We start from the raw sequence: 21,778 nt of genomic DNA, 5'->3' as shown, positions 1-21,778 counted from the left end.
TCTAATAATTAACATGTGGGTTAAGCATGCCTTCAACTACAAATTTCACTCTTAAATAATCAACAGTCTCTATTTCCCTGGAAAAAAGGATGATTGTTGATGACCAGGAAACAAAAGCTAATTTTTTTAAAGTAGAAGAGCTATCGCTCAGATTAAGGTAATAGTTTGTCTCATAAGTAAACACTTGGTTGAGTATCATACCAGCTGATGTTAAAAAATGATGAATGATTTTTTTCTCTTCAGTTATGGGTTTAATTACTAATTCTTGTAAAGTATAATTGTTAGGTAACTTCACTGTCTAAGAATCTGAAGTTGTATTCTGTTGTCCAGAACAAATATCCGATTCTTCACCTTGACTTGGAAGGTCGTATGCAGTCTCACTCCAATTCACCTATTGAAATGTATTTCCTTTGACTTCCTTTATTACTTTGCAGTTGGTGACTCCTCTTAAGTTTTCTCATCCTTGGATGGTATAATTTATGCTGGGTCTATATTAGCTGGAATAGCCTCCTTCTTCCTATTCAAATTATATTCACTCTTCAGTACTAACCTCAATTGACCCCCCCATCCAAAAACCTCCATTTGTGGCAGCCTTTATCCTGTCTTATTCGTTATTCATTTATTCATGTATTCACAATCCACAAATACTTATTGAGTACTGCCTATGTTACGGGTACTCTCCTCACCTAAACGTGAATTTTTATTGCATGTATAGTTATATCCAAGAAGTTATACTGAGTTTGTAGTTTAATGTTTATTTCACTTCTGCTCTAAACCTGAACCCATAGTAACAATAATTATGTCTTTTTTAATAAAAGGAAATCATGAAATAGTGTAAGATATGACCAGGCAAAAAATTACAAGGTGGTTCTGTGTCTTCTGTTGGCTATTTAATTCTTGGGTAATTGAAATCAGTGGACATTTATTAACCTTCCATTGTGTTAACTGCAGTGTTATGCACTGCAGGAGATAAATGAATGTATTTTATGTATGTGTTATGTATAGTCACTTAAAAAAATCACTTTGCAGAGCCAGCAATCTAGAAAAAAGGTATTCTGAAACCTCTAGAGGATTTAATGTTTTAGCTTCAGATGATTTCATCCAAATTTTTGGATATGTGTTTATATGCACTTTTCTGAGGAGACAGTGCATAGCTTTTAGATGTTAAAGGTGTTATTGATCATTTTAAAAAAAGAAAAGATTAAAGAGCTCATGTTTTAAATTTGTATAAAACAAGCACCCAACTAAAGAACAGAAGCCTTGGAAGAACAACAGTACTCTAAGCTGGGTTTTTGTCTGCATATACTCAGATTTCCTCTTTCATGTGATAATGATTCTTAATGTTTTCTATAGAGAGAATAGAAGGAAAAATTATTCTTTCCCCTGGCAGAGAAGATTGAAAATTTTTTTTTTTGTCAGTGGTTTGGGAAGTATTCCTTTACCTTCAGAATGCGTTACCAGAAGTAGTGCATTTTTAACCTCCTCCAGGGTTTCTTGCTCAGGCAGTCCCTCTTGTTTGGAGGTTAGGCTCAGTAAAGTTCAGTTTTTGGGTTTCACTTGGCCTGATCTCAGACAGCCAGTGCCTCTCCAGTGGGTCCAGCCTGGCCACGTCCTCACTGCTCCTCTTGACTCATCATCCCCACTCTTGTGGGCAGATTCAACTGTCAGAAGAGGGAAAACTCATTAGTTCAGTTCAGCCGCTCAGTCGTGTCAGACTCTCTGTGACCCCATGGATGCAGCAGGCCAGGCCTCCCTGTCCATCACCAACTCCCAGAGTTCACTCAGACTCTTGTCCTTTGAGTTGGTGATGCCATCCAGCCATCTCATCCTCTGTCGTCCCCTTCTCCTCCTGCCTTCAATCTTTCCCAGCATCAGGGTCTTTTCTAATGAGTCAGCTCTACACATCAAGTGGCCAAAGTATTGAAGCTTCAGCTTCAGCATCAGTCCTTCTAATGAATATTCAGGATTGATTTCCTGTAGGATTGACTTGTTGACTCTCCTTGCAGTCCAAGGGACTCTCAAGAGTCATCAGTTCTTTGGCACTCAACCTTCCGTATGGTCCAACTCTCACATCCACACATGACTACTGGAAAAACCATGGCTTTGACTATATGGATCTTTATTTGCAAAGTAATGTCTCTGCTTTTTTTTTTTTTTAATATTCTGTCTAGGTTGGTCATAGCTTTTCTTCCAAGGAGAAAGCGTCTTTTAACTTCATGGCTGCAGTTACCATCTGCAGTGATGTTGGAACCCAAGTAAATTCTGTCACTGTTTCCATTGTCCCATGATCATGTTAGCTGTGACCGATAACCCCAAGCAATTAGAAGCCTTTCACAAAAGCTATTATCTGAAGAAAGTTTAAAGAGTATTCTTCCCATTTCTCACTGCAGTTTTCTCTTTATATGCTCTCCTAGCTTGCTCTGAACTCACGGGTTTAAGCCCATGCGTTATATCTTCAGCCCTGCCATGTCTTAAGATTCGAATTTGCATATTCATCTGTCTGCCAAACCATTATCTTTGCTATCCCACCACCCTCCCAAACTTCAACGCTGAGTGAATCATCTTCCTGTCCAGCCAACCCTGTCTTATCTCCAGTCTCAATTAGTAGCTCCACTACTCTGACATTCCAAACCCAAAACCTGTGAGTCATTCTAGCCGCTTCCTGCTTTTTCCCTCTGCATACCAGACAGTCCATGCGACCTGCCAATTTTTCTGGGAAATGTTACTCCAGTAAGTAACACTGTTACTACTTTGGAGTTCCTATTACTACTTCTTCAAACGTGAACTATGTAGCACGTGAACTCTCTACTGTAATAATATTTGATTTGTTTTGCTACCTTCAGTCTTGCTTCCTTTAAATATATTCTCTTCAGGGTGGTCAAGATATCTAAATCAAAGGCAAATTTTGATTGTGCCTTGCACTTCTGTACACAGTGAACAGCAAGTTCTATCAAGCAAGGTTTTCCATGACAACTCATTTATCATTGATCATACCACTTTCCTAACACTTTTGGGTTTCCCTTGTGGCTCAGCTGGTTAAGAATCTGCCACAATAGGGAGGCCTGGGTTTGATCCCTGGGTTGGGAAGATACCCTGGAGAAGGGAAAGGCTACCTACTCCAGTATTCTGGCCTGGAGAATTCCATGGACTATATAATCCATGGGGTCTCAAAGAGTCAACTGAACAACTTTCAATTATACCACTTTTACTCCCTTTCTCCAACTGGATGTGCCGGTAAAATTGAAGTTCTTGGAGTTTACCTAAATGCTTCATAGTATTTCTTGCCTCCATGCCTTCCCCCATTATTTTCCTCTGCTTCCGTTCCGTTCCGTTCAGTCGCTCAGTCGTGTCCGACTCTTTGCAACCCCGTGGACTGTAGCCTACCAGGCTTCTCCATCCATGGGATTCTCCAGGCAAGAATACTGGAATGGGTTACCATTTCCTTCTCCAGGGGATCTTCCCGACCCAGGGATTGAACCCGGGTCTCCCGCATTGGAGGCAGAGGCTTTTTTCCTCTGCTTGGAAAACCCTTTTCCCGTTTCTAAGATTGGCTAACTTTAATCACCCTTTAAGGTAATCAATTTTTGTCACCTCCTCTAGGATGCTTTCTCTACCTACAGACCCGTGATATCCAAACTGGTTTAGCATTTACAGTATTGGGATTCCCTGGAAAAGACTCTGATGCTGGGAGGGATTGGGGGCAGGAGGAGACGGGGACGACAGAGAATGAGATGGCTGGATGGCATCACCGACTCGATGGACATGAGTTTGAGTGAACTCTGGGAGTTGGTGATGGACAGGGAGGCCTGGCGTGCTGTGATTCATGGGGTCGCAAAGAGTCGGACACGACTGAGCGACTGAACTGAACTGAGTGGCTCAGCGGTAAAGAATCTGCTTGCCAATGCAAAAGATATGATTTTGACCCCTGCGTGGGGAAGGTCCCCTGGAGAAGGAAATGGCAACCGACTTCAGTATTCTTGCCTGGAGAATCCCATGGACAGAGGAGCTTGGCGGGCTATAGTTCATGGAGTTGCCAAAGAGTCAGACATGACTTAGTGACTAAACAACAACAGGGAAAGTATGTTTGCTTTCTGTAATTTCTTCACAGACAGGGACAGAGGTTCTTCACCTTTGCAATCTTAGCGCCAAGCTCACAGAGAATGCTCAGTAAATGTCCGGTGGACAGAACTGGAGAGTGAAGACAGCAGCTCTGCTTCCCTTTATATTCACTTATTTAAGGACTCCGCCTGCAGCACAGGGTCCTGGTTCTGTCCCTGGGCGGGGAAGATCCCCTGGAGAAGGGAATGGCAACCCACTCTAGTATTCTTGCCTGGGAGATCCCACGGGCAGAGAAGCCAGGCAGGCTACAATCCTTGGAGTCGCAAAGAGTCAGACACGGCTGAGTGACTAACACACACTTTATTGCTTATTTAGTGTATTGTCAACATTCCCGTTATTCTTTTTGTGCTCTTTGTCCTGGAATCCAGTTCTCGCTCTCTTCCTAGCATCTTGATAAAATTGGATACTTAACAGTTGTGAAACTTAATCTTTTCAAAACAGAACTCCTGACTTTTCTCTTAGATCATCTCTCCCCGTCTCCCTCAGTTGAATAAACAGGAAACTGGCTCTTGCCATTTCAGGCCCAAATCGTTGATGTCATCCTTGACACCTCTCTTTTATAACTAACATGCAATTCAGCAGAAAATCTTGTATCTTCAAAATATACATTCTCTCTCTCTCTATTATTGTCACCTTGGATTACCGTAGCAATATTCCAATCATTTCCCCAAGCCCATGCTTACCCAAGCAAAATCTTTCTCAATATGGTAGCCAGAGTGTAGCTTTAAAAATCTAAACCCCAGAGAGATGGTATGGGGAGGGATGTGGGAGGGGGGTTCAGGATAGGGAACACATATACAGCCGTGGTGGATTCATGTCAATGTATGGCAAAACCAATACAATATTGTAAAGTAAAAAAAAAAAAAAAAAACAACCAAAAAGCAAAGTTCCTCTAAAAAAATAAATAAAAATAAAAAGCCAAAAACAAAAAAAAAAAACCCAATCTAAACCCAAACAGAATGGACAATACTGCAGCCTCAGCAAATAAATGGCTAGGAATCAAAAGAGATGAGGTGGAGATTAAAGAAGACTTAAAAGACAAAGAAATAAGAGAGTGAAAAAGGAAAAGAACTTATTTCCATTAAAAATGGAATAGTGGTTACATTTAGTAGAAGGGAGGAGATTGTGTTTGAATAGAGAAATGTAAAATGTGCCTTTCTCTGTTTGGAAAGACTGGCTGAAAGGTACACAAGAACCTTTTCTGTTATTATTGCAACTATTCTATGACTCTGAAATTATTTCAAAAAAAAAAAATTTTTAATTGTAAAAAAAAAAAATCTAAAGCAGTTTACATCCTTCTTGTGCTCAATATGTTTCAAATGGATTTTCCAGCGAAAGCTCAAGTCCTTGCCCAAGTCCATACCTACTGCCACTCTCCCCTACTCTCATCTCACTTCCTGAATTTCTGGCTGAATTAGAGCCTCTTTGGGACTTCTCTGTGGTCCAGTGGTTAAGACTATGCTCCCAGTGCAGGGGGGGTAAGGGGACAAGTTCCATCCCTGGTCTGGGAATTAAAATCCCACATGCCATGCAGCAAGGTCAAAAGGATTAAAAATAGAGCCTCCTTACCTTTCCCAGCAAGCTTTTCCCATACAAGGGTCTTTGCATTCCTTGCTGCCTCTGCCTGGAAAACTGTTTCCTCAGACACTGGCTCACTCTCTTCCTTTAGAACGTTGCTTCGATGTAATGTCACCTTATTAGTGAGGCCTTTCTTACCCATCTCTTGTAAAATAGTGGTTAACTTCACAAGTGCTGTATTTATTGTTTTCCATGGTAGTTGTGTTCTGTCAGTCATACTATTTTTTTTTTTTTTTTTTGTTTTTGCTCTTTTGTTGCTTTAGTTGTTTCCTAACTTCTGGGTTGTTTCTTTTTTTTTTTTTTCTCAGTGATCTGTCCTTAGAGTGACTGACAGATAGTAGGGGCTTAATATATTTTTGATGAATGTGTGAGTGAATGAGGGAACCAGGAATAAACTCCAATTATGTTTCTGCTTTCCATGTATAATGTGGGGCAAATGATTTAACTTCTCTGAGTTTTACTCCCTTCCTTTGTGAACGGAGCGTGATAATAATGGTGGCCGCCATATTTTTCTCAAAGGTTGTTGATGAGGTGCCAGTGTAATATTCATAGATGATGTTGTGAGTCCTTACTATGCCTTGTGCACAATATAAATTTTAATCTTCACAGTAATCTTCACAATGGTCATAAGAGGTATGTTCTCTGATCGTCTCCATTTTGATGATTTGGGCGGGGGGAAGAACTGAGGCATATACGTGTCTTGAAGTCACCTAGAGCGTAAACGAGAGGATTCAGACCTGTGTAGTTGCAGCCACGGCAGTGCTGACTGGCAGCCCTGAGTGTGTGTCCGCTCATTCCATGCCTGTACTTTGTGAAAATAGCCCCAGATAGGAACCTTACAGGCTTGTACTAGACACTGTTTTTCAGTTGCATCTTAGTTTGATATTTAAAAAATTTTGTGCTGAATTTCCTCAAATTATTTTTTCCATCTACAAAGGCAACCATATGACTTTTCTCTTTTTATCTGTTAATGTTGTGAATACAAAACCAAGGGCTTCCCAGGTGGGGCCCTGGGAATGAACCCGTGGTCAAGAACCCGTCTACCAACACAGGAGGCATAAGAGACGCAGGTACACTGGAGGAGGGCATGGCAACCCATTCAAGTATTCTTGCCTGGAGAATCCCACAAAGAGGAGCCAGGCTGGCAACAGTCCACAGGGTTGCAAAAAGTCAGACGTGACTGAAGCAACTTAGCACGCATGCATGCACACAAGTAAACTTCCTGATGCTGATCATCTTTTCAAGAACAAACTTATTTAATTTTATTCTGTTAACACTCTACTTAGTAAAATTTAATATTTTGGAAATTATTATCTGTGTTCCTGTAAGAGATTGCTATATGATTTTCTTTCCTAGGTTATCATTACATAGTTTTGATGTTAGATTTTGGTGCCCATGAATTAGAATGATACTGTAATTACCATAAGGATTTGTAAATTTCCTGAATTTTTGGTAAAAACCTTCATAAAGAATTCAGAGTCTTTTAATACATGTCTGTGTTAGTCACTCAGTAGTGTCCAACTCTGCAATCCCATTGACTGTAGCCTGCCAGGCTCCTCTGTCAATTGGATTCTGCAGGCAAGAACACTGGAGTGGGTTGCATTTCCTTCTCAAGGCGATCTTCCCAACCTGGAGACTGAACCCGGGTCTCCTGCATTGCAGGTAGATTCCTTACATGAGTCCATTTTGATAATTTTCTTAGATAGTCAATGTTCAAATAGATTTGCATTAACATATAATTTACAAAAATTATAGTACTAATGGCCTTTTTGTATTTTAATACATATATATATATATAAAATCTGCCATTTTGCTTTTTAGTTTTGATCAGATTTGTTTCAAAGATACATCTCTTAGTTATACTAATTACCTTTTTTCTACTTAATTACTCTTTTTATCTTTAGTAGCACTTAATTCTCCTTTTAAAATTATTTCATAGATTCTTGAGATTAATAAATAGTAAAGTATTTCAGAGTCGGACACGACTGAGCGACTGAACTGAACTGAACTGAAAGTATTTCAATCTAATTATTTTCTGTGAGAGTCTATAAAATTCTATATGTTATGCTTTTGCCATAAGGTTTTTTTAATGACATGTAATTTTCAAATTGATTTTCTTTTATACCAGCTCTATTTAAAAGGGTAATTTGCATTTTCAAGTGTATAATTTTTTTATTTTCTTATTGCTTTTTAATTAAACAGCATTGATATTATTTTTATTCAATATTATTCAAGTCAATCATCCAATATTATTGATATTATTGATTTGTGATTATAGCATGTGGCATATAGAATCTGACTTCAGATTTTTGTGTAATTTTTTTTGAGATGTTAGGTTTAGCACATTGATGCTTTAGGCATATGTCATAAGCAACCTCTTAGGAATGTCCTATGTATTTATTTTCTATGTGCTATGTTTATGAGGTTTCATCTATCTGTAGTTAATCTAATATACATATACACTACATAAAACATTGTTCATTGTGTTTTAAAATTTACCACAGGCAGCGGTGTGCTAGACCCAGCTCTAATTGGCTTGAGAGAGCCAGTGGTTAAACATGCAGAAATTTTGTGAGCCAGTTGTTAAAACACTGTGACTTGAAATCAGTATGGTGAGGTACTTACATAACAGAAATTGGCAGATGCTGCAAGGTGACGGTGGTGGTGGTGGTGGTGTTTTGAGAGTTAGCTAACTCACATACCCAAACCACAGCCCTGCTCATTTTCATGTTTAAGTTTCCGAGCAGAGTTTAAGATTTTTAAATAGCTCCTTGTTTTTCTATTAGATTTTCCTTTATATGATTTGAAACTACATTGTTATGTATTTGAAGCTATATTCTTAGAAGCATAAAGCTTCATGGTTATTATATCCTCCTACAGATTGTGACTTCCATTCATATCCATTATCTTTGTATTGCTTACAATTCTAATTGAATTTCTGTCTTGAATTCTAATTTTCTGGTATTATTATTACTGTACTCATATTTGCTTAGCATATCTTTTCTTGTACTTTTATTTTCAAGCTTTTTGTAACATTTTATTTTTGTTTCATTTTTTACAAATACCGTATTAAAAAAACATTATCTGTTATCTTTCTGTCTCTCTATTTTTAAAACCCAATCCAAGTGTCTTTTAATAACCAAATGTAGTTTTTAATCACATCTTTTCATGTGTGGGTGAATGTACTTGTATATTAGATTTATTACTTCTATGTTACTTTTTATGTGTGAACTTCTTATTGTGATTTCTTTGTTTAATTTTCTCCTTTTATGCTTACCATTACCTTCTGTTTGCTTAGGTTTTCTTTGCCTCATTTTACTTTATTTTATTTTTAAGCTTGAAAATTACTATATATCCAGGATTTTTTTTTCTGCATTGAACTTTTGATTTGTGCAGTTAATCATCATGAATGTGCTGCCTGTTCACCAAATAAAGTAATAATCTTAGCATGAGTTTTCCTCTTCTTTTCTCACAGTATTTACCACATGGAATTTATCTGTGATTTTCCTTCCACACTGCTATCTGGAAAAGTACATATTAGGTCAGGAGTTGTCTGGTGTTGAGGTTGGAACTGGTATGACTGTAAAGGGGCCTGGGAGAAGTTTTGATGATTATAGCTGTTTTCTGTTGGAGCAATTTCATGGGTGCAGACAGTTATCAAAACTCTGCATATCATATACCTAAAATGGGTATGTTTTATCACCTTGAAATGATATCAATAAAACTGATTTTAAAAGCATAGTGGGGACTGTCAGAAAGAACCAAAAATCATTAGCAAGATGTAGAGAAGGCCCATTAAATATTGCATCTCAAAAAATTATAAGGGAGCATTTTTTCCAACAATGCTGTGTAGCTTGGAATTGGACGCTGGTGAAATAAAAGTATCAGAAAGGTGAAATGTAGAGAAAACTCAGTGGAGGAAGATTTAGATTCTCTTTAGGATAGTATTACAGTGGCCAACTGGGACACCTGCTGGATAGGGAAGCAAGCGCAGGTAAGAGCTGATAGTTCTGAGTGTGTGTGTGTGTGTGTGTGTGTGTGTTATGGGGCAGTGTAATTGTAAAGAAGTGAAAAATAAAATCCATCAAGCATGTAATATGTGCTTGTTATGTACCTAGTATGCTTTTTTGTTTTGGAGTTCAGTAATGAACAAGATAAACACGGTTTCTAACCACAAGAATCTCACATTTTTGCAAAATTAAATGAATGAATGAGAATTATAAAAAAAAACTTTTTTTAAATGTGGCTGCTATTTATACCTAAGTGTGAATATTACATGTGTTGGACTCCATAATTTCTTATATCCCATATTTTTCTTTCTTGGATAACTTTTAAAAAAAAATTTCCTAGAATGTATTTTCTCATTATTTCACAGACACTCAGTGGATTTTAAATTTTCTGAGGTCTGGTAGGAAGAATGTTCTTTATCCTCTTTCTCAGATACTAATGTCCTTCTGTACTGTGGCTTCATCTTCACCAGTTTTTGGAACAAAGTGCTTTTAGAAACTAAGCTAGAGGAATAGATCTCATTGATGATTTCTGCACAGTAGGTTAAGTATTAAAGTTGTGCTGCCCTGCAGAAGTTGTCTGCTTACACCTGCCCTAGAGTTAGCCTTCGGAGAAGGCAATGGCAAGCCACTCCAGTACTCTTGCCTAGAAAATCCCATGGACGGAGGAGCCTGGTAGGCTGCAGTCCATGGGGTCGCTACGAGTCAGACATGACTGAGCGACTTCACTTTCCTTTTTCACTTTCACACATTGGAGAAGGAAATGGCAACCCACTCCAGTGTTCTTGCCTGGAGAATCCCAGGGACGGGGGAGCCTGATGGGCTGCCCTCTGTGGGGTCACACAGAGTCGGACACGACTGAAGTGACTTAGCAGCAGCAGCAGCAGCAGAGTTAGCCTTTCTCAGAAACATTTACCCCAAACATTTTTCAGCAACACTTACACCAAATGATAAAAAACGTACATGAACATATGGCTGTGTAGAACTATTATCAAAGAGTGGTAAGAGAGTCGTTTGCATACGCCCTTTAGCTACATATATGCCTCATTGTCTGGAGAAGGAAATGGCTACCCTCTCCAGTATTCTTGCCTGGAGACTTCCATGGGCAGTGGAGCCTGGCGGGCTATAGCCCATGGGGTTGCAGAGAGTAAGACTCAACTGAACAACTAGCATGCATACACACATACATGCATCATTGTTGTCTTTGATGATAAACTACCTTCCGTTCCGTTCCGTCACTCAGTCGTGTCCGACTCTTTGCAACCCCGTGGACTGTAGCCTACCAGGCTTCTCCGTCCATAGGATTCTCCAGCCAGAATACTGGAGTGGGTTACCGTTTCCTTCTCCAGGGGATCTTCCCGACCCAGGGATCGAACCCCGGTCTCCCGCGTTGGAGGTAGACGCTTTAACCTCTGAGCCACCAGGGAAGCCCCTTAGGTGTTTCTATATTCATTTTCTGTAATACCATCTGTCTAGTTAAGGCCTTTTGAGTTGTCATGGTAACTAAGGTGTCCAAACTTTATAACTACCTTTGTCCTTGGCAGTGTGATATTTAAATGGCTGTGATTTGTTTGGAAGCATTTCAGTATAGTTAAGCAATTTGTCTTAAGTGTTCCAAGAACACTTGTTTTATTTAAAATATATATGTATATTATTTTATAGGTCTTATATGAAATAGCATTTTTTAAATACTAAAATAATCTTACTTAATCACTTATTTTTGTTGTTTTGATAAACTGTTGTGATTCACAGGCCTTAATAACATATTATGTGGAGTCATGAAAATTAAATGCCAACTTCAAATCTTGTTTTTATTTTTATTTATTTATTTAATTTTAATTGGAGGCTAATTACTTTATAATATTGTGGTGGTTTTTGCCATATATTCACATGAATCAGCCATGGGTGTACATGTGTTCCCCATCCTGACCCTTCCACCCACCTCCCTCCTCATCCCACCCCTCAGGGTCATCCCAGTGCACCAAATCTTATTTTTAAATGGAAGTAATTTTTTAAAGTCACAGTAGTAACTCATGGTAACATAGTTCACACTGGATTTTTTTAGCCTTAATATTGAACACAGATTGTGTGTTTAACAAATTTCTTATTTGAAAATTTCATAATATTGGTGTCAGTTGAAAACAGTTACTTGAAAGAAGTTGAAAAAATGCCAGTACACTCAATGACAGGACAATTTAAGATGTTAAAGATATTACTTTCTCAGCTCTACTGAAATTGGGACTGATTATGAAATCCATAAGTGTCAGAGGCTGGCCTGTGGGTCAAATCCATCAACAGTCTATTTTGATAAGTAAAGTTGTATTGGATACACCCATTCATTCATGCATTGTATATGGCTGTTTTCACATTATGTCAGCCTTAGATAGTTGAAACAGAGTCTACAAGATTTACAAAGCATGACGTTTACTATCTGACCCCTTACAGAGAATGTTTACTGACTCCTGTTTTATACACAGTGACAGCTTTGTTTACAGTTTCCTACCATTACTTTCACACCGTTATCAAATGACTCACTTTTCTCTGAGTACACAAGTCCTCGTCAGGCTCTTTTCTCCACCTGAAGTGTTGTTTCCTTTTGCTCATATCTAAAATCTATCTGTCCTTCAAGATGTGATTCAACTGAAGTTTTTAGTTCCGAAGTCTTGTCCAGTTCTTTGTGACCCTATAGACTGTAACCCACTAGGCTCCTCTGTCCATGGGATTTCCCAGGCAAGATACTGGCATGGGTTGCCATTTTCTTCTCCAGGGGTTATTCCCCACCCAGGGATCAAACCCACATCTCCTGCTTAGCAAGCAGATTCTTTACCACTGAGCCATCAGGAAAGCCCATGATTCCAATAACCCTTCCTTTATGAAGCTCCAAAATTACAATTTTTAAAAAAGCGATATTACCTAGACACATGTCTCTTATACTCCCTTACATATACTCTAAAATCCCTTGCCTTTCTCTTGGTTGTACTTGCTTGGCATATGCTGCTGCTGCTGCTGCTAAGTTGCTTCAGTCGTGTTTGACTCTATGCGACCCCATAGACAGCAGCCCACCAGGCTCCGCCATCCTTGGGATTCTCCAGGCAAGAACACTGGAGTGGGTTGCCATTTCCTTCTCCAATGCATGAAAGTGGAAAGTGAAAGTGAAGTCGCTCAGTCATGTCTGACTCTTCGTGACCCCATGGACTGCAGCCCACCAGGCTCCTCCGTCCATGGGGTCTTCCAGGCAAGAGTACTGGAGTGGGGTGCCACTGCCTTCTCCATTGACATATGTTACCATGACTAAATCCATTTCTCTACCTACTCCAAGCCTAGCTATTCTTTGTATATAGTAATGTGGCTGTAGGAAACACAAGTATGCTGACTAATCTTACTTTCTGGCCATTCATGACCATGAACTTTCATTAGGCTAGGTGCTATTCACTGTCCTCTCTACCTTGATAGCTATTTCATGTATTCTTCTATCTTCAATCCTTAACACCTCCTTCCCTGGCTGTCTGCCGATGACTTTAGTCCTTGCTTGCTAAGTCATTTCAGTCGTGTCCGACTCTGTGCGACCCCATAGACGGCAGCCCACCAGGCTCCCCCGTCCCTGGGATTCTCCAGACAAGAACACTGGAGTGGGTTGCCATTTCTTTCTCCAATGCATGAAAGTGAAAAGTGAAAGTGAAGTCGCTCATTCATGTCTGACTCTTAGCGACCCCATGGACTTCAGCCCTCCAGGTTCCTCTGTCCATGAGATTTTCCAGGCAAGAATACTGGAGTGGGGTGCCATTGCCTTCTCTGGACTTTAGTCCTAGTTAACAGAAAATCAAAGCAATGTCAAGAAACTTCACCACCACATCTACCTGCCTCTCAGCCTGTGCATCTAGGTTCCCTTCTACTCAGCCTTCCTTCTCAAGATCATGTTGAAAAGGTGACCAATTTTGGACCTCCTTGTGTATAAAATACTCTTTTGATGTTCTGAGCACTCAGTTTCAACGTGAGGAGGGTGGATTTGCCCTATGACTAACAGGCAATGCTCAGACACCAGTAGGGTGATGTCCAAGAATTCAACTCAATTCAGATATTTTTTACCCAAATTAGGAGTCAGATCCCACAGGTTGATGGTTCAGTCATCCAGACTGGCCACCTCCCAGCCTTCCATCATGTGCTTTCAGTTGCCTGTTGAAAGTCTAAGTTGTTATCTATGCTTCTGACCAACTGGCTATAAATCAGAGGTCCCTAACACCCCCAGTTTATTGGTTTTTAATAAATGAATATAACTCAAGAATAGGCAGATGGAAGAGCTGCACAGGACAAGGTGTGAAACAAGGGCGCAGAGCTCCATGCCCTCACCTAGCACCTTCACGTGGCCCCCAAACCCTGAAGCTCTCCAGACTTGCACTTATGGTTTTTTATGTACGTTTCATTACATAGACATGCCTGATTAAATCGCTGATCCTTGGTGATTGAACTCAATCTCCAGTTCCTCTCTCCTCTCCTGAGGTCGGGGCAGAAATAGGACTGAAAGTTTCAATCCTCTAACCACATAGTTGGTTCTCCCTGAAACCAGCCTACATCCTTGGGTGCAGTACAAAAGTCACCTCATTATCATAATAAAAGATCTCATCCCTCTCAAAGACTCATCACCCTCATCACTAGAAATTCCTAGGGTTTTAGGAGCTGTGGGCCAGAAATGAGAATGAAGACCAAATACATATTATGGTCACAATATCCCAGATAGCATCCTCTCTTGCCTATTCAAGAATATCACTCTGACAGTGGTTCCCCTCTTTTGTGTGTGTGTTAATTGCTCAGTTGTATTCAAGTCTTTGGGACTCCATGGACTGTTTCCCACCAGGCTCTTCTGTCCATAGGATTCTCCAGGCAAGAATACTGGAGTGGGTAGCCATTCCCTCCTCCAGGGGATCTTCCCGACCCAAGGATTGAACCCCGGTCTCCTGTATTGCAGGAAGATTCTTTACCATCTTAAATAGGGAAGCCCTATTTAAGAGTGTCCCTCTGACAATTGTCCCCCTTTCTTCCATAATTAGTTTTTACCTCTGCATACAAATGTGCTGCTATTTCCCTCATTTTCGACCATCTATTATCACCTTTTGGAGCAATATTCTTCAAAACCTTGTCTGCACTAGCAATTGACAGCCCTTTCCCTTTCTCTGCCGCCCATTCCATGGGGGCTTCTGCCCCCACCACTCCCCTCTAATTTCTCTTCTCAGGGTCTCCCATGACCCTCATGTTGCTGAGCACCCTGGGAAGCACTCAATCTGTGTCAGCACATCTGAGATGGTCTTCCTTTCCCTTTCCTGAATGTGCTTTTCTCACTTGACTTCTAGAACATCACCCTTCTTAAAGTTGCAACCTTGTCCTTCTTACCTGTTTTCTTTTTCTTTCCTGTGTCATTTAACCACTCTTTAATGAAATATATAATCCATTTACTTATGTATACTATATATAGTCCATCTTTGTTCCTGAAACCAAGGTGCTTCTGTGTTCACTGATTTGCTTTGTGAACAGGAATGCCTAGGTCATACGGAAACGTCCAGCAGGTAGTAAGTATTCAATAAATGCATACTAAATGGATTAAGGACTGCCATGTAATCTTACATGTTTTATATTCCACATAAGCATTCAACCTTGGTCTGCCCTCGGTTTTAGTTTTTTTTTGAGTGACTAGCTGAATATGTGTACCAAATACACCAATACTTATAACCTTCTTTTCTTGCAGAGTCTATTTAAGTTCATTTTAAATGTGTAACTAGGCAGGTAAATAATTAAACAGAATAAAGCAAAAGAAAACAGCAGTATGCCTGATTGGTTTTCCTGACTGGGAAAAACTACTATTGGTATAGAATAGGGGCTTCCCAGGTGGTGCTAGTGGTAGAGAAACCACTTGCCAATGCAGGAGACTTAAGAAACATGTGTCCAGTCCCTGGGTTGGGAAGACCCCCTGGAGGGAGGGCAACCCACTCTAGTAGTCTTGCCTGGAGAATCTCATGGACAGAGGAGCCTGGCAAGCTATAGCCCGTAGGGTCACTAAGAGTCAGACACAACTGAAGCAACTTAGCATGCAGAATGTTTACGACTGTTTTCACAAGTCACTCCAGAATTAAAGCTACTGGAGCCACACCGTTGTGTGGATTGTCCACTTTTCACGATGTCTAACTCTTAGACAGTGACATAGATAGTATTGCTGCCGTAAGTTCAGGGAGTACCCTGCAGTGAGACCCTGTCACAGGAATCCAAAAAAACTCCGCTTAAATTTTGATAGCTCTTTGAGAGTTGGGCTTTTTTATTCCTGGATCTAGGTATGCAGGTGACTGAAGGACAGGTCAAAGATGCTGATTGTTAGGGCCTTTCATGACTATATGCAAACTGTGTGCCAGGATTAAATACTGCTTCCATAGTTCTCCACAAATATGACATTATAAGGAAGTGGACAATTTATTTCATCACTACACTTCTATTTTCAGAAAGTTATTAACCTGGTTTCAGCCATTTTTATCTAACAGGTACTTTGTGGGGGTCAAATGAGATGATGTTTGTGAAAGGACTTGAGCTCCATTTCACGTCAGAACAGTTTGAAACACGTTTGTTTGTTTTTTTTTTTAATTGAAGTATAGTTAATTTACAACATCTTGTTAATTTCTGCTGTACAGCAAAGTGATCCAGTTACACACACACACACGTATACTTACAAACACATATGTTCTTTTTTACATTCTTTTCCATTATGGTTTACCTGAAGATATTGAATATAGTTCCCTGTGCTATACGGTAGGACCTTGTTTACCCATCCTGTGTATACTATTTTGCATCTATTAATTCCAAACTCCCAGTCCATCCCTCTCCCACCTCTCTCCCGCTTGGACCTGTGTAAACTATCAGAGAGCAATGACTGTATGAGTCACATGGGATGGATCGGCTGCTTTCTATAGTAAGGACCTCCACTTCTCAACCAGAGTTTATTATTTCTTGCATCTCTCTTCTACCTGTGCAATCTGGATTGTGAGGTAGAATTTTGATAGCCACATGTATGACATTTATCAGAAGCAAGTCACTTAACCTCTCAGAACCTCAATTTCTTCACTGTAAAATAAGCGTAATATCTCTCATATAAAGATATTGCCAGGATTGAATATGATAATGTATGTGAAATAATTTTGTAGACTTAAAAGCATTTGGTAAACAATTCTTGCTCTAATTAGTATTGCCATCAAGATTGATAATTACATTAAATGTTAATACTGAGTCTTACTCAAAGAGAAAGTTACAGAGTATTTTACCTTTTTGGGTCTTCTTTACTCTCCTAGATTACACACACTCACATTCTTAGTAAAGTTATGATCCACAGAAGTATGGAATGTCGAAACTTCCAAAGCTGTTATGAAAATCTGTCTTTCTGTCAGCCAGAAAACCATGTCAGTTCTTTTGCCAAATTAACAAAGCTGTAAAAATAGCCTCAATTAACACTGGTTTTTATTATCATTATTTGTGAGACATCTTTGAGGTCATTTCCTACTTATTCTATGATACTTGGCATGGAGCATTCTGACTAAAGCTGTTAGTTGTCCTTGACTTAGACCAGTTGCTGGTAGGTGGGCAGGACAGTGAAAGTCTGACTGGTAAGATTTTAACATCGTGCGAGTGTGGAGACGCACTGATGCAAAAGCCCAGGATTGAAATTCTCCTTGCTGACTCAAGCAGCTTCATGAGGCCTCATTAACAATTGTACCACCCTTTGTACTGCTTGGTCCCAGCTCAGTAACTCCTGTTTCTTGAACAATGTGGGGTGGGCGATCCTACAACTAAAAGGGAAGTAGGGAATTTAAGAGAGTTTGAGTGAAATGGTGAAGATAATTTTAAAGTTTTGCAAATAATTTGGAGCAGTGAGATAACATAGACAAAGAGAATGATTAAGATGAGAGTAACAGAGGGGTTGCTTTAATTAAACTGATTAATGGGTGGTTTAGATTATGTGTAATAGGAAGATTAGACTTAATATTTTGTTGTGGCATAGACGGCATTTTTATTGGAAATACACTTACACTATCTTTTTTAATATTTAGTTAAATTCTAGTTTTTCTTTTAAAGAGTTATACATCATATATTATAAAGTAATCATTTTTGCATTTCAAAAACATCTGAAAATAAAATAACTATTTCAGTCTACAAAACTTAATTGCAGTGAATACTTATGTTGAGAAACATGGCAGATTTTGGTTTTTGAAGGCGAAGTCAACAAATACATGCTATTTTAGAATGATGGCCAAAATTGTTGTTTAAATTTTATATGTTTTGGTTTTAATTTTTTTTTAATAAAGTGGAACTGGATATGGGAATGTGTAATCTTCATATACTTCATCACTTTGAATTAAAGAAAACAGGATTTTGTTACTTATGAAATTCTCAAATGATGTTTCAGTTAACATGATATAAAGACTGAAGGCATCTATTCAATGTCTATAGAAGTAGCTACTTCTGTTGTAAATTATATTAATAGTCAGTAGTCTATATGCATTAAGGTATTTGGGTGCTTCAGCTTTTCATTAATATGTCTTTGGAATTCAGTCAATTCAAGAACCTGATATAGTGGAAAGGACTTGGGCTTTGTAATCAGACAAACTTGGTCTCAAATCATGGCTGTCTTGTACTTCCTTTGGGGCCTGGGCAGCTCACCCAAAAGTTGCTAACCCTCCGTCATAGGATTTTTCTGATGATTAAATGAGATACACATTTCTGAGTGACTAATAGCATGATTGTGGAAAAGTTGGTGCTCAATAACTGTTAATTCTCTTCCCTTTCTCTCCCCCTACTAGTCCACTTGTGTTTTTAATGGATTGTCTTTGCTCTGGGTTGTATTGTAGGAAGTATTCTGGATGGATGGCTGCTGGAAACCCATTGCCATAGCCAGCTCTTCTTCAATACTGAAGGATTTACTCTGGCATTGAGTAATGAGAATTTTGGTAAGAAAAATTAGATGAAGATAATATATAGACTTTTCTTAAAAGGTCACTTGTGTCTCAGATACTTCATAATAGTTTATATGGCTCTTCTCTGGAGATTTTGGGATGTCACAGATGTCTGTTGACATATGGATTATTCTTATTTTGAAAATAAATAAACTAGGTTTTTAAAGTCTGTTCACACCCTGATGTGCTCTTCACGTTGTTTTTCACTTATCTCGCTCTATTTTGTTCTTTAAATGTCTAATCAATGAGTTGTGGAGTCTTTGAAAACAAGGTCTAGCTGCTATTCATTCCTTCAGTGTGAATAACATGGAGCATAGAGTCTCAGAGGTTAAGTCAACACTGCTCTTTTGGGACTTCCCTGGCAGTTCAGTGGTTAAGACTCTGCCTTCCAATGCAGGGGGCTGTGGGTTCGATCCCTGGTTGGGGGGCTGATCCCACGATGCTGCATGGCCAAAAAATAGAAAAAGCATTGCTCTCTGAAGCTATAAAGATTTTGACCACATGAAAGAGGCAGGCAGAAATATCAAAACTCTAGGAAGTTCTGAGATAAGGAATCTTCTTAAATCACCCAGAAAATTTATTATATATCGGCTCTTAAGATAGCATAGTGTATCTTTGGTTGATTCCATTTCTATTCATTTTGTCTCCAAATGATATTAATATGTAATTAATTTTCATATTGTTATATGAAATTAGTATATAACTGCTGCTGCTGCTGCTAAGTCACTTCAGTCGTGTCCGACTCTGTGTAACCCCATAGACAGAAGCCCACCAGGCTCCCCCTTCCCTGGGATTCTCCAGGCAAGAAAACTGGAGTGGGTTGCCATTTCCTTCTCCAATGTGTGAAAGTGAAAAGTGAAAGTGAATTCGCTCAGTCGTGTCCGACCCTTAGCGACCCCATGGACTGCAGCCTACCAGGCTCCTCCATCCATGGGATTTTCTAGGCAAGAGTACTGGAGTGGCTTGCCATTGCCTTCTCCGAGTATAGCATACCCATATTAGTAATTCATATAACTAACATGAAATATGTTGGACAATTAAAAAGGAAGTAAGAAAAAAAGAAGAAAAAAGGAAATAAGGATGAGAAGGAAGTTAAGGATGATAGAAACAAATTATATCACCATATAGGTAAATTAGTAAATATACATATTTTCTATGCATTATTATTATTGAAATGCATCTGGAGAAATATATATTAAAGAACTTTGCGTGTAGGAGACAGAGTTGAAAGTAGGGGAGAAAGCAAAAAGGATACATTCTAATTTCATTAATTCCAATAAGGAATTCTGAAACTTTGATATATTTACATTTTGGAACCTAAAAATATGATAAGGTATCACTTTGAATCTCATTTTTTCACTGAGAAGTTTAACCACTTTGTCTATGGTTTTATTTTTCAGAAACCATATTTGAGAAGTACTTCCATCCAATGCTACTTGTGTTTACTTCTGAACAGTCATTTTTTAACAGAGGCTGGCATTCATGTCTTCATTTTGGGGTAATTTTATTTTTCAGCATAGAATCATCATGTTAATAACCAGGATTATTGTTCTTCAATATATTCTCTATTAAATTGGTTCGTATCCATTGCTTAAATCTTTAGGTTCTCAGTATGTGGGGTATGATAGCAGATTATGGAGATTCAGAGGAGATTTGGTAAACATCCTACAGAGAATTTCTATATTCTTATAAAATTCCAAATGAGTATTACATCCTGAAAATAAATTGGACTTCTTGGCATCTGACTAAACTTGGAAGGAAACTCTTTATTGACATCCTGTGTGATTTGGACCCCAGTAAGAAAATAGATATTGAGGGCTTACCCATGTTGTTTTTTTGTTTTATCTACCCCTGACATTGCCTCTTCCTATCCTTTGAGCCCTATCTTAGTTCAGTTTGAAACATGTTTCTTCATTTAGGCCTTTTTATTTTCCTCCTAATAAACATTCATATTTTCCCATGCCTATTAACTTTTTCCTTCTCTGTTAGATGCAACTAATATACTGCACTCACCCAAATGGTAGTTTTGAGATCTGACTTGCAGTTCAGTTTTATTCTGCTAATACCTTCATGTTATGGGGAACCATAGATTTTTGCCGGTAACTCCTCCTCTCAAAAAAAGAATAGTTTTGGCTTGCATGATTCTGTCTTGGATCCATCAGGGAGCAACTATTTTTCCTGAAGCTCTAAGAATTATTATGCAGTTACTTGTTCAGTGTGTGTATCTTTTGTCCTGATATTAAATTTCCATTTTACAAAAGTAAGTTGTATGATCTAGTTTTGTGACTAGGCCCGAGTTCATAATGTTTATGGAGAAAGCTGCTATAAGGTGCATGTAAGGGGCATATATTTACTGTCAAAATCCTTACATGAAGAAAGTGATTGCTTATTTAATGATTTTAACCATTTATTAGACTTAAAAGTCTGATGGGACCTCTACTTAAAGGAAAGTAATAATTCATTCAAAAACATATTCTGGGCACTGCCACATAGCAAGCAATGTTTTTATTTCGATGTGATAAATTGCACCAGCTTATCTATAAGTTATCCCTCTGAATTAGATTTTTCTGTAATCCAGGTTGGTCATCAAGCTAGAGTAAAGCACCAAAATTGTACTATATGTTCAGTGTTTATATTCATCTACAAGGCACAAAGGCAAAGATAGCACTCATTTTTTCACTTGTTGGAATAAAATGGTCTTGATTGCTCTTTTGCCTGTAGTATTCATCAAGCAGTATTATGTTCATTCAAAATGCTTTGCTCTTTGGTTTTGCTTTCAGCTGTATCAGTGCAGGTCTTCCCAAAACAGAAGCAAACTGGCAGTATGTAATAAATGATTTAAAAACAATTGAACATCTTATTCAAGTAAGTACTCATTTTTCCATAAAATATTTCGTATAATTGCTATGGAATTTGTTACTCCCTGGGTTTTGCTATCAGTCTTAATGAAATCTCACTTAAAACAATAATGTTTCTGTAGAACTGGTATGCCTCATAGAACCTCAAATGAAATATTTTATTTAGAATTTTCAGATAGCAATTACCCTTAAACCTCAATTTATGAGTGGCCTAGCATGAAGAACTCTCTGTGAC

General features: G+C 38.7%; 1 protein-coding gene across 5 annotated transcripts in view; it reads left to right on the top strand.

The window, feature by feature from the left end:
• Positions 1-21,778, top strand: part of IL15 (interleukin 15) — a 92,092-nt gene that overhangs the window by 56,448 nt on the left and 13,866 nt on the right. For all 5 annotated transcript variants that reach the window (XR_016035312.1, XM_055404771.2, XM_055404770.2 and 2 more), the window contains exons 2-4: positions 18,581-18,679; positions 20,086-20,183; positions 21,466-21,550. Coding sequence is in view for 4 of the 5 variants with exons in the window: in XM_055404771.2 (XP_055260746.1) it covers positions 18,668-18,679; positions 20,086-20,183; positions 21,466-21,550 (195 nt within the window). In the remaining variant the exon portion in view is untranslated. The remainder of the gene's footprint in view (positions 1-18,580; positions 18,680-20,085; positions 20,184-21,465; positions 21,551-21,778) is intronic.

Source organism: Moschus berezovskii, chromosome 19, assembly GCF_049115385.1.
Source record: "Moschus berezovskii isolate FMDL1 chromosome 19, NW_MosBer_1.0, whole genome shotgun sequence".
Lineage (NCBI taxonomy): Eukaryota > Metazoa > Chordata > Mammalia > Artiodactyla > Moschidae > Moschus > Moschus berezovskii.
Note: the sequence above shows the minus strand (reverse complement) of the source record. Positions and strands in the feature narration are given on the sequence as shown.